The sequence below is a fragment of the Ciconia boyciana genome, chromosome 10, assembly GCF_034638445.1.
Source record: "Ciconia boyciana chromosome 10, ASM3463844v1, whole genome shotgun sequence".
In the NCBI taxonomy this organism is placed as follows: Eukaryota; Metazoa; Chordata; class Aves; order Ciconiiformes; family Ciconiidae; genus Ciconia; species Ciconia boyciana.
In genome coordinates, this window is record NC_132943.1 from 25,234,535 (window position 1) to 25,248,421 (window position 13,887).

General features: G+C 37.5%; 1 protein-coding gene across 5 annotated transcripts in view; it reads right to left on the minus strand.

The window, feature by feature from the left end:
- Window positions 1-13,887, minus strand: part of CHN1 (chimerin 1) — a 105,904-nt gene that overhangs the window by 64,865 nt on the left and 27,152 nt on the right. For 4 of the 5 annotated variants that reach the window (XM_072874894.1, XM_072874893.1, XM_072874895.1 and 1 more), the window contains 3 exons: window positions 13,142-13,197; window positions 5,489-5,520; window positions 4,480-4,593 (listed from right to left, as the gene is read on the minus strand). In XM_072874894.1, the coding sequence (XP_072730995.1) occupies window positions 4,480-4,593; window positions 5,489-5,520; window positions 13,142-13,197 (202 nt within the window). The remainder of the gene's footprint in view (window positions 1-4,479; window positions 4,594-5,488; window positions 5,521-13,141; window positions 13,198-13,887) is intronic. The other variant, XM_072874897.1, reaches the window with a different exon arrangement.

Genomic DNA, 13,887 nt, shown 5'->3' on the forward strand with positions numbered 1-13,887 from the left:
TCATAATACAAACACTAGGGAGCATCAAATAAAATTATGAGATGGAATGTTCAAAAAAGGGATGCTGCTTCCCATAAAACCTAGTTAAGGTATGGAACTCATGCTACAGTTGCAGACAGCAAAGTCTATGAGGGCTCAAAAATGTGCTCAGAAAGCCACTAGACAAAAATCAAAAATCTCTCCATCAAAAGCCTGAAAAAATAGCAAAGATAACAATTCTGCTCAGAAGTTCCTCAACAGTAAATCTTCAGAGGCTGGGAGAGCACACCAGAGAACTACTACTACATGTTCATCTTATTCTTACACTTTTCTTTCAGTTCTGCTATCAATAGCTACCGAAGGGTGGATACAGGACTGGACTACAAACTGGTCCTTTGATCTGACCCAGTGTGTTCATAGTCAGAGAACTTGCTAATACAGTAACAGAGATCTGTAACTGGGGAGAAACTCTTTGCAAACAATTACCCAGATCTCTCCCCAGATCTGCCCATTTTATGATGACTTAAGGCATCCCTTAGAGTAACTTAAAAAGAAGTGAGATGCAGAAGAGCCGTGTTAGGAGTAGAATGGTCCATGAAAGAACCTTCATGCACCAACTGCATTTGCATTCTGTGCATTTTGGCTGTAGCTTAGTGTGATTGTCCAATCTGTTCCAGATTTCACAAAAATATGTTTTTATAACTGTGAATTCTGTCTGCCTAAAAAGGAGTTATGATTTGTGGTGTTAACAGTTTATTCTTTATCTTCTAGAAAGATTAAGCTGTTTAACAAGTGGAAATCTTCAGTGCAGAGCAAAGACAATCTGAGCATCTCTGGAAGATGCCCACTATAAGTACAGTCTAGAAGGGAATAAGCAATGAGGATAGAGACAGAACAAGAGAGAATGTGGTTGTTTTTCCTCCGTAATATAGCCTTCTGTGAGGTGATCTTCTTTAATAATTCCAGAAGAAGATAAATACTCACTTTACAAAGTTGAGCTAGAGTTCATTAATCTCTATCAGATTTGCAGCATAGAGGATAATGTATTCACAAATACAATGTTTGGGCAGTCATAGTAAGGATTCTGAGTTCTACCTTTATCTCTCACCTAGCTTGCTTTGTAGCCAAGGGGTTTTATAGTGTTTTTTCTAACTTCCAATAACTATGTTAGAAACTTTACCAACACAGCAGATACCTGATGTTGAAGTTGGTTAAGTAAACTGTAATATAAAATAAATAAATCAAACAACAAACACCAGGATATCTTCCTTTTTGAATTCTGAGGATGCAGAGGACGCAGTGCCTCCACTTAATTTAGTAACACCAAACCAAAATATTAGACAAAACAAAACTACAATTGGAACTAAATTCAAAATGACTTCACTAATAGCTGGTATGAACATACCATTGAGATTTTAGACATCAGCTATAATAGCTGGTGGAATCAAATGTAGTATTCAAATTGTTCCATGATGATTTGAGGAGGTCCTCAGGACAAAACACGAAAAGCTTTTTTTTTTCCATTGCAGATATGAAGACTAGAAACATTTCATTACAGAGACATCGTACCTTGCCACAGAAAGGGTTATGATCTTGTTTCACTAAACTGCTCTTCATGACTGGATGCACTGGGTTTTTCAGGATTCCCAGGCACACTGACACAAACGCAGGAAGAAGACATCTGCCAGAGCTGGGCGTGCTGAGCCATCTGTATTACTGAATTGCCTACCCCCCAGCAGAACCACCGGGAACTACAAGCCAGGAAACAACCCTGTCTCAGTCTCAACAGCAGCTGACCGTACCCAATGTTTCCACAAGGCATTCAGGTCTCGATGCACTGGGTTTTTATGATGCAATCGCACTTCATAGATAGTTTCCAATTTGTCCTAATCACAACTGACACACTGTCAAAGACAGACAAGTTGGGCAACAAACATACACAGAGATAGATGGAGCAGATAGACAGAAACACAGAGGGAACCCAGTATTTATGTCAAGAATCAATGGATACCCTCAAGCACCTAAATTTTACTCCACATTTTTCATTCATTTTCCAAAGCATGTCTGAAAAACAATCAGAAAACATGGATATTCCATTTTATGTTTTGTCATTATGTTTTTTATTGCAGGATTAGAGCACCTCTTCAGCATTGCTGGGTTAGCTTTGTAAAATGCTGTGTAACCTGTTCTGTGTCTGTTTCTTCATATAAAACTAACAGCTGACCAAGTTTTCTTTCCTCCCACACCTTCTAAAGGGTAAAACAAAGGTAAAGAAGGAAAAGCAAAAATCATACAGAAGTGATCTTAAAATTAACATGACTGCTTGACTGACAGAGTGGCATTTAAGCCTAGTATGAAAAGATCAAATTGATTCACACAGCTAGAAAAGAAAGGGTGAAATTGGAGACCCTGAAGTCATTCAAAGTCTTCCATCGAACTTGGAAAGGTTTTGCCCATACATACCACCCTACTGACAAGCTCCATTTCTGGCCATGGAGATGACATTCTGAAATTCCTACTGGGATTATCTAAGCTGCAGGCAGAGCTACCTTTGCCACCTGGCAGTGTAGTGACATAAAACACAAATGATGGTCTCAAAAAATGCTAGAAATTACAGATAAAATTACATAAACTCATCACAGCAATCACAGCAAACTTCTCACAATCAGGATGAACAGACAGACTGCAGAAATTACCTAGCCTTTAAGAGATGTTACAATGTCAGCAACACACTCAGTGGGAATATTGGCTAACGGGTATATTCTGCATATATAATTGAAGGGAGAGGAAAAATGGAAACTGAGCAAAACTCTGCCTCCAGTCAATGGAAACACAGACTCCTGCTACACTTCCTAGTAGAGAGAGAAAGAAATCCTAGTGGTAAAATTCCCACGTGTGGAAGGCACACGGGCATGGAATGCTGCAGTTCAGAGAACTTTTACCTAAGGTATGAGAGCAAAGACCGTCATTCGTATACTTTAAAAGCCAACAACAAGACAACAGAGCATTACTTGCTGTGGGATGGAAAGCAGCCACCTAGACCACCACTCGTAATATACAAGTCATTCAGCTAGTGCTTAAACATAATGAAATGGCTGCAACATGCTGCAGTTTCAGATTCTGAGGTGTTTTGCCAAATGCTGAATTTCCTCAAAATAAACTAATGATAACAGCTTTGCTATCATTTGAAACTGTTTCCCAAATTGATCACCAACAGTTATCCATTCTCTTTTCTATTGGGTATAAAAATAGATTTTATGGCTTTCAAAGAGGTTTTCCAGTTTGAAAGAGATACCATCAAACCTAGAAAAGACCTGTTTTTGACTTGCTGGACTGGAGCAGCATTTGTAAAACAAGCTGTATCAATACATCCTGCAAGATGCTCAGCAGCTTCATCTGTCACAGTCTATAGGCCCTGTGCCTTCTGCACCATCAGAAGCAAGGGGCAGAAGTTCTTTGTCTTCCAGCCAGGTGTTATGACAACTGTTTTCTTTTTAGCTTTAAATTAATATTGCAAGAGCAGAAGTAGATGAAATGGAGTATTAGACTCTAATAAGCAACACCAGTTTATAAACATTGTTAATGCAAACCAGTGTAAATGTCAATAATGTTTCTATATTTGGAATCTTATTACTACAGAAACAAATATCTCCGTAAAATATACCTTTTTTTTTCCCCAAAAAAGAAAACTAATTCGTCACAACCTGTTATTTCAAGATATTTTAATCGTAATCTTATTTTACCCATATAAAACTTCCAGTAACTGCACCTTCTCCTTCAATGTTTTTCTGTCCCACTTAGATTTAAAACATCGCTAATAATCACCATCTCCCATCTGAGTACTTAGGTGTACAGCCCAGGCCAAAATAACCTCCGTTGCCTTAAAAGTAATTAAACTATTTAAAACTTACAATTATTTAAGTTATTTTTTATTTCAGTTTTTATTTCCATTTTTTATTTATATCTGATCAACTTGCCAGAATTTTGCAGAGCGAGGAAACAGATCTGCATACAATGTTAGCTAACAGGTGTTTGGACAAAAAACCCTCCTGATTTATTGGCCTTCCCACAGAGGGATGAGAGAGAACTAATTGCTCTTCAACAACAGCTAGCCAGCTAGTAACCCACACAGTAGACTAGTCAGGTGAACTCGTAAGATGCCTTTTATTTCTTGACTGCCTGCTCTCCCAACGTCTACATGGGGTCGCATCTGTAACGTAGCGGGAAAAGCGCAAAATGAAGCACCACCAGCAAAAATACAATTGCTATTATCCTGATGGTGCAAATAATAAGGAATGTTAGCACTTCAAAAAGGGTTAGGGAAGGTTAAAGATACCAAATCTCTAACTAGGTTAAAAAAGTACCAGTTCATTAAATGCCGACCATGATTTTTTTAAAAAAATTAAAACGATCACAAGGAAGTTTAAGCACTAAGGTCATCAACACCATACAATCTTTTGAATATTTTATAAATTTAAAAATGAAATATTAATTACCAACCTTAATGCCAAAGTGTAGGTTCCAGGTTGCCGTTGGCTTTCACGAATGAGATAGCTTCCCTCTGCAACACTTAATAATTGGTCAGCTTCCTCCCTTGAGATCATCCCATGGAATCTAGGGAACAAAGACTTTTTGAAACACATGCCTTTTCATTTTTAAATCCCCTTTTCCTCTTCTTTTAAAAACCACCAACCACGGTAATTAAAAAAGAAACAAACATAAAATGACTGATTTGCAGGAATCTACAGCTTAAATTAATCTCCCTTTCTGCCTGCATTCGAAGTCACTTTAAATGGTTTAGAAAGGCTTCTGTGAAACAATATCTATGAAACAAGTATAGTGCTTTTTAAATCGGCATCACTTTTTAAATCTGCATCTATCAATTTAATATGTAGAAATAAATTCATTTTCTCCTGCTGGCTTCACATGTTTTGTGCCAGTGGCATGCAATCCAACATTTTGCAGCATTCAGGGATATTATGGCAACTTGCTAAAATCTTGGGGATTGCATATAATCTCAGTAATTACTGGTGTAATAACCTAGCAACACTACACATCTTTTACCAAAATAAACACAAATAAGGTCTGCTTTGTTTCTCCACACTAAACCTAACCATCTTTGCCTTAGCAATCTGAAATAGAAGACGCATATATACTGTACACTTATATTGCATTCGTGATCAAAATCTTTTTTTTTCCTGCACACAAACACCTTTTGCAAAAGCCAACTGGAGGGGGAGGTAGAGACAACCCTTTGAAAGTACAGAAACATGTTTTTCTCACTTAAGGTAGCACTCGGTGATATCCATATCCATCAGAAAATGCAGCTGTAATTTTAGGCAGACAAAAGTGATGGTACTGCAATAATAATCTGCTGGTGAGCAAGACACACTGCTATAAAACACACAGAAGAAACACAGGGCCCAGAGCAAAGGTTTGCAACCTTTTCTGTAACTATTATCAATCAACATGTCTGGATAAACCACTTTCAGAACTGTATGTTACTTACTCTCTTCCATAATACTTGGGTCTGTTCTCTACCTAGAAGAAACAACAGAAACTGTAATGCTTCATAACAAGTGAACCCATACAGAAAACATACTGTCCGTAACATAGTACTAAAAATAGAAAGGGATATAATGCGAAAGTACACACAAAAAATCATCTAGCATTCCAGGATTTTACCTGTGGGTGGAATATAGGGAAACCAATGGTATACCTTGGGGAAACATTGCACTTCTGAATGGCTTAAAACAGAGTGAGAAAGAATGAGCTGCTTGGATCACACCATCCTCAGGGCTCTGCTAATACAAACTGATGACATTAAATATTGCTTGTACAAACTGCCAAAAAGGCAAAACAACAGATTCATTTCATGGGTGTAAGTGTACAATGTTGTTAAGTGCACTAATGCAGTGAAACATCTATAAAACTCTTAAATTTACAAGTTATCTTCCATCATAAAGCCATTGGTGCCACTGCTGCGAGAAATTAAGCCACTACCATATCACCTCAGAGTGAAGGCAAGTGGTAGATTAAACGATCATTAGCAAGCGCCTAAGTCCTGCACTCCCTGACTTCACTAAACTGTGCGATCTGTAGTGTCACCTAAAAGCCCTCCACAGTGGGTATGCATGTGTTATGCTGTGTAGCACAAGCCCATCCGTGCTCTAGAGACCATACAGTCTAAGTGCACACAACGTGCAAGGGTGTCAGAACACAATTTGCCTGCTAAGTATTTCAGACGACGTAACTCGCCTGCAATTGTCCAGGAAGCTTATGGACAAGTGAGGAACTGCAGACCTCCCTGGAATCAGCTCAACAATCTAAACCACCAGATTATCCCTCCTTGCTAAATTTAAAGGAGGAAGCTCTTTGGGGAGTAAAATTCAACAATTATACAACCTGAACAACAAGAGTATAAAACAATCCAGCTATAATAAAACACAAAACACTCACAGTAAACTGCCACTTCAGTTTCTTTTTTCCATCTTTTCCAAAAACAACTATTAAAATTAGCACTTCTCTCCCGTTATCTTAGTGGAGTATAAATAAAGATTTCAGATGTCCAAAACAACAAAAAATACATCCTGGTGTACAGCCTAATAACAACTCTTCCACATTCCCAGCAAAGAAAAAGCTATTGTGATGTATCATCACTTTTGAAAAATCATTCCATCACTAGAAAGATTTATAATGTTCTAAAAGATTTCCTTTTCCTACATAACAGCAAACAAGAGTTAACCAGTGTGATAACTGCTTTCAAAGGGCCTGAAGAGACTGGATCACTTAAGAAAAAAAGTCTTACATATTTTTTCTTAAATGTAGGCTATTTCTTCCATAGGAAGATAGCAACATAAATGGAGAAAAAGTGAAAACATTTTATTGTTGTTATTATAGAAACTTGCAACAATTCCTAACTAAAACCCTCAAGATAAGTCACTAGTCTCAGGCAGTCGTTAAAAAAAGAATCCTGTTGTGAATAAGATTTTGTTGTCTGTCTCTTGAGATTTTATATTTATCTCAGTGAATACAGTGAATTTATATGACAGAACTGGAAAATTTATATAGGCAAAAGCATTCCATTTCACAAATGGATTAGTAATGTGACAGGGCATCTTCAGAGTACTTGCAAATCCTAAGACAAATTATAATATTATACTCTGTGTGCAAACATTTGAAAATGTGAACTGGCAGATGACTGGAGCAAAGCATCAGAGAAAAGCTCCACTGGACTTCCAGGCAATTGGAGCTGGGTTTGCAGTTCATCTTGGTGGATGATGAGTTAAAGAGGAAAATAATCACTTCCGTTAACGTTAAGTCTCTACTGATCAGTTTTGCCTACTCGCAAAAACTTCAGTATAAATGTTGATGTGTAACACTGTTGGCTTGTATAAGACTCAGTGCAACTGGAACCTCAATTCACCCAGTTTTATTGCCTGGATTTTGGTGCTTTGGTTTTTTTCATAACTTTTAAAATTTATGATAATATTAGGGTTTTTTGACATCTACATTTAGACTCTAAGGCAACTCCATTAGAACTCAGCAGGGGCCTTCTAATTCACTCAGAATTAGCTAGGCTACATACACACTTAGTGCAGTCCATGTGAACTTACTAAAACACACAGATTAACTGTAAGTCAAATTTACTATGTAAGACAGTAAACACTGCTCCCCAGCTTTCTATAATGCTTCCTACAAATATCATGACACCAACTTTACTCATAGCAACTTAGGCATAAAAGGCGGTGTAGCATTTGTTCTTACTTTAGGTATCCTTAGCTGCACCAGAACTAGAAGCGACATGCAGCTTTCTTGGTCTTTTGTGCCTGTCTGGACTTCACGAAGATCCTGCCACACTGTATTTCTACAAATTACACTTGCAGGCGCCCACATATCCTCCAGTTGCATGTGAGCACTGAAAGCCAAAACAGTTCAGTTCAGAAGCTTCATTAGCCTAACTTTCACAGTCAGCCTTAAGTTAAGGAGACAAAACCAAACCATCCATCTGGACTGGAACTAAAACCCACCTAAGAAAGGAAATACATTTTTAAATAAAATCAAAGCAGCAGCAAGAAAACGGTCATTTTAACTAAAGCTGTTAGCTGAAAATACAGTGTAATTATCCTCTGCAGAGTTTCTTTCTGATTTGGCAGTATTTCTGGACCAAAGTATTGTCGAGCATGAGTAAAGGTAACCTTAGCTACTTCATTTTCTCTGTATCCAGCAAAGATCAGCTGAATGCTAAGTCTTTTGACTTCTCAGGACTTTTTATTTATGGGAAAAAATTCCTATTGCTGTTTGTTTAGCCTATGTTTGGCACAGTTTTAGAAATTGCTTCTAACTTTGAAAAAAATCAGAAAGAAAGCAATGGTGGATATCTCACTGACCTTTGCGTTTCTTGCAGGTATCATAGTGACACCTGAATCTTTCCTGTGGCCTCTGCATCAGTACTATACAAATAAGAACATTGAAACAAATATCTCACAATTATTTTTCTTTTTTTTTTTCTAAGTGAGGTGTGAAGCCAACAAAACCCAGTTTACGAACAGATAAATGGGGCAGACTTGGCAAGTGCCTTACAGCAGCCATTCCTTTGGAAAAGAGCTTAGTTACCATGAAAGTTAGGAAGTCATTCTGGGTGAATATCATACAGATAAAGCCATCTTTGAGAACAGCTCTAATAAGGATGTGCATTATATATGCCCAGTCTATGCTTTGTTTCTTGACTACTCACAGAGGCCATTTTCACAAGACTACGTAAAGATGCTGTTTAGCAGGCTTGTTAACTACTAGCACCGAATTAGGATGAAGCCTCGTAATAGGATGGAAAAGGCCAGTGATTTTTATTATTTCCATCATTTGTCTGTCTGATATTTTTTCATACATAGTTATTTAAAATTTATCATGGAGTGCCTTCATATAGCAGTCAAGGATGCCCTAAATATGCCTGCATGTGCATGTGCACACGTGTGTATGTAAAAGATCATACGCACAACAAATACAAATTCCAGGGAGGTAATACAATCTTAACTGGACAAAAAAACATTACAATTTGGATGTAAGCCTCATGCAGAAGTCACACATCTTTAGAATGTTATGGAATCATCAACTTTACAAGTGAACATCGTACAGTGTTAAAAGCCTTGGCTCTGCTGCACCTTCACAATATAAAATCCCAAATGAATGCAATGCTCTTTTTACCTCAGTGTAACTCCACTGTGTGTTGCTCTGATATGAAACTAGTGTAAGAGAGCAGAAACTGAAATTCTCTGTATTTGAGAAGCATTTCATGTTAAGTAGGTCATTCTGTTGAATACACCTCTCAGTATCAGCACTTGTACCACATGTGCCTTTGCACCTTAAATCAAAGGTGGGGTTTTTTACGGTGTGATTTCCAATTATTCTTTAACACGTGCTTTTTCCCCTAATCATCACTCTTGGTTATGTCAACAAGTGGAGTACAGTAAGGCAAGAGGAGCAATTTACGTGCTAATACCTTACCAAATTACATGTTGTTCCCTCCCACTGACCTCTCTGATGTTCCTTGGACCAAAATCCTCTTCCTAATATTTATGAATTTGTTTATACAGCTGAATAATTCAACCACTTAGGAGAAGATTCTGCTCCCCACTGACTCATGCATGGCTAATAGAAACCCAGCTGGGAAAGAGCAGATCACAAAGCTCAACACTAGCAGGAGAGGCTGAGACCAGAGAGAAAGGTTAAACATGTTACTGCTCGCTGAATATATTTTCACTTCAAATCTAGCTCAGCTGCATGAATTGTTCAATACTTATAATGCAAAACACTTATCTGCATTATAACGAATTAATGCAGAAGTAGGAAAATGCACACGGATAATGTATTCTTTCAATTTTACCTTTATTAGGCAACAATAAGCTTCAAAGAGCTTTTTTTGGTAAATGGATTCTTTAATGAGAAAATATGTATTTAATATGTTCTGTTCTGCAGCTAAATACCTGCAACTGACTGGTTCTTTCATAGCTCTATTTTATGTAGTTCAATTCTCACTAGTTTCTAAAAACTGCAGATTTTATTTCTCAGTTTCTACAACAACGTTCATGGTGCAGACACAGGTTTACTCTGCAGTTCAGGAGCTGAGATGAAGCTATTTTAAAACACAATGTCTCTTCTTTTTTTGTTCCCTCTGGCACAGGGAAAGTTTTACACTTAAAGTTTGTCATATGTTATAATCTTGTTTTGGAATAAATTTGTAGAAATATGATATTATAGACACTAATGTGTTGCATTTATTTCTTCAGTGATGACAGGACTTACCAGAGTGTTTTGATTGCTTGTGGTACTTTTGCCAGTCCCTGATTGACTCTAACAGACTACCTGTTCACAGAATTAGACCAGGAGGACCTCTCTATGTAGGGATGCAGTACACTCAGATACCCTCCAAAGTGCTTGGATGATTAGTTCATGCAGGACACCACTCACCCACAGCACATTTTCCTCCCTAAAACAGTTCAACTTATCAATTTGCCACCTGTATAATAGCTAATAAAATTTTATAATTAACAGTATTAAAATTCAGTGATAATGAGGATGAGAAAATTATAGTGGTCAGTGTGATTCGTATTTGAAGAAGCTTTACACAGACGCTTTTATATTTGGCTGGCAAGAGTAGGTCTCTTGTTTGATTCTAAAAAGAAGGCAATCTAGATCTGATCAATAGCTGAAGGATTCCCAGCACTCCAGAGGCAGGAGACATTTTATATTTTCAGATAGTGTATACACACATATATCTCTGCTTATTTGACTGGATAGGCTAATAATATTCTACGAAATACTATGAAGGAGATCTTAGTATAAAATTTGCTTGTGTCTTCTTATCATCTAGGGCAAAAAGACCCCAAAGCACTTCTCTGCAGTCAAACTAGCATGGGGTATAATGCCAACAGAACTTACTGAATATGCTGGACCCCTTTATCAGTTTAGTTTCTCCCTGACTACAGGGTACGTATGCATTGTACAGTCGACATGCAAAACCATTACATTTGTTATCTGCTGTAAGATTTCCTTAACGGTGCTGGTACTTTCCCACTCCTTACATTTCTATTATAAGGGGGGTTTTATGTTTGTTTTTGTTTGTTTGTTTTTGTTTTTTTTTAAAGAAACTGGAAGATATATAGAAAAATGAAGGTTCTAATTCTGTAAGAATTAAAACATTCACAATTGAGGCTTTCAAAGCATCTAATTGAAGAAACTGAAGAATTGTCGCTCATCACCACAAAAAAGCCAGGCAACTTTACAAGCATACACAATAAGAAAGTCTGTCATTACATGAGTGAACCATAGCAGGGCTCTGAGATAAGACTCAGCAAATAAAACACTGCAGTGATTGTACAGGCATAGTGTCAGCACCTCAATGAACAGCATCAGAAGGCTACCAAAAATTCCTCATACATTTTACAATATGCATAATCTACATATACCTACACACATACTAGCACTTCTTCCACCAGTGAAATACTTCTGAGAGGAAGGAAAAAGCAACTATTCAACAGCACTTAACAACAATAAACACAATCCATTGGAGGCAGGGAGTAAAATACTTCATCCTGTCCAGGTGAGCACTCTGTACAATCTCTATACAATCACAAACCTGTATTATAAGACTAAGCTCCTGCAAGACTTCAGATATTTTGTATATTAATGTAATGAAAAACCCTATCATAGAGAACACACAAAATAGAAGAGAACCTTCCTAATAACGTTGCAATGAGAATAAAAACCTGGAAAATCTCCCATTTTTTCACAGCTCAGATCTTATCTTCTATAGATCTCTCCTTCAAATCTCTATCCCAGCTTATGTGATGTACATAAGATACCTGCACAACAATCTTAACAAGAATACCCCGGCTTGGACCCTCATTAACAGTAATAACCCTCAGTAACATTGGTTAAAACAAAACTTTTTGCTACAATGCTTCTTGTAAAATTCATGTATTGTTCTTTCCTATAGCTATGTCTTGCTTAAGTGCAATCAGCTGTAGCTATACCTTTCATAAAAATACAAATCTATCAAATTAACAAAGGAAAACAAGAGTGCTTCCACTAAATGCAATATTTCACTTCTGTTAAATCTCTACTTTTTATCTTAAAAATTGACAGACTACTTCATAGAATCACAATTGGGCATTTGAAAAGACGACAGAGAAACGCCTGTTTAATTCTGTAATCCTCCTTGTGATCTAGACGGTAAGCTATTGATGTTCCTGACAGTGCTATGTTCCTCTGTATCTAATACTACGTCAAAGTGGCTAACATATTTCAAAGATTAATTTCCGTTCCCTTGGCACATGATGAAAATGCTTAAGTTTTATTGCAGCAATGTAATAACTTGCAGTGGTTATTCAGCAAGAGCTGTGTTTTGTAACACTGCTTAACAAGTCAAGCCTAACATTTCAGCATTTTTGAAATTGAAATTAATGTTTCCCAGGTTCCTAACTGAAGCTGCAAGACAGATGCAGTTATGAGTAAAATCTTGCTGGCATGGATGTTTGGTGTCAGTTAAACCCTCCAGCACACCACAGCTCTGGAGAGGTGCTGCTCTGCTGGATGGCAGCTTCGGGCACACTAGAAATCTGGGGTCTGCCTCAACAACTGACTCCATGAGCAGGTGCTTCTGTATCACTGTATATCAACAGGATCCCGCTGTTACTGTTTGGATCCTTAAAATATGTGGCTCTGCATACTTTAGCTACTAGTATTAATGAGTCTTAAGTACTACGACTCAAATAACAGCACCAGGGGAGGTTTCAGTCTTCCTTCTGTTGATTTATTGCATGCATCTAGCAGCTATGTGTGTATAAACAGGTGCATAGTTCCCCTGTACAGCTCTGCTCTTGCTTCTGTGAATTTCTGACCCTAAAAGGGAGGAGAAAAGGCATGTTTCTGTGTATCTAAGAATCAAAAATCAGTAAATGATTCTCAGGTATACACGTCATACTCAAAATGCTTTTTAATTCAATTTTTAGAGCAAATGCATTTCCAGGTACCAGGGCCCCCAAGGCTACTTACTCTAATAACAGCACCAAGCATCCCAAGGAACCGCTGTTTGGGTTGGACACCATTAAGTATAGACTTGGAATTACTGGACTCTGTAAAACTGAACCTTTATAACACCCACCTCACGAGTGCAGGTTATCCTTCTAGGATGGGGAGCTTCCTGTTGCAGCTGATACACTAGGAGAAGGCAGAAGTTAAATTCTGATTAATACAGAATCATTGTATAAGTTAGGCATTTTAACATTAAATATTGCTGTTTAAATAAAGACGACTCTGCAACATTTAATGCAAGGATACATATATCAAAAATTACTTACAAGTGGTCAGAAAAAAGAATGTTGCTAGCCAAAATGGGATTATTGATTATCTTTACAATTAATTGATCGAGTACTAGGGAGTAACTAGGTGACACCAGTCAAGTGTCCATCAAGCAGATCAGAAAAGGAATCATGATAAATGCAAATTAAATTTTATTATATGTCAAATCAGGCTGCTGTCAGACTTTCTTCAGTAAGCAGATGGAGTCCCATCCTACTGTGCTGGGCACACGCTCAGTCACCTGAAATACGTCACAACTTCACAAGAATCATTCAGAACCTTGCAGAATCAAACTCTCTGCTTTTGCCACTGCTCAGTGATGACCTTTCTGAACAAAGAGAAAATAGATCTGCAAATGCAAAAGCCTTAAGACATCAGGAGTTGAGTAGCAGAGTAAAACAGTTAAGGCCCAAATTATGACATACACTTAGTAGTATCTTCCCTCCCCCCCCCCCCCCTCTTTTTTTTTTTTAAATAAGCCTCATCAAGCCAGAATAAATCTTAGGAGCCAGTTGTAAATTTAATGGTACTAATGTGCAGACTTTCTAA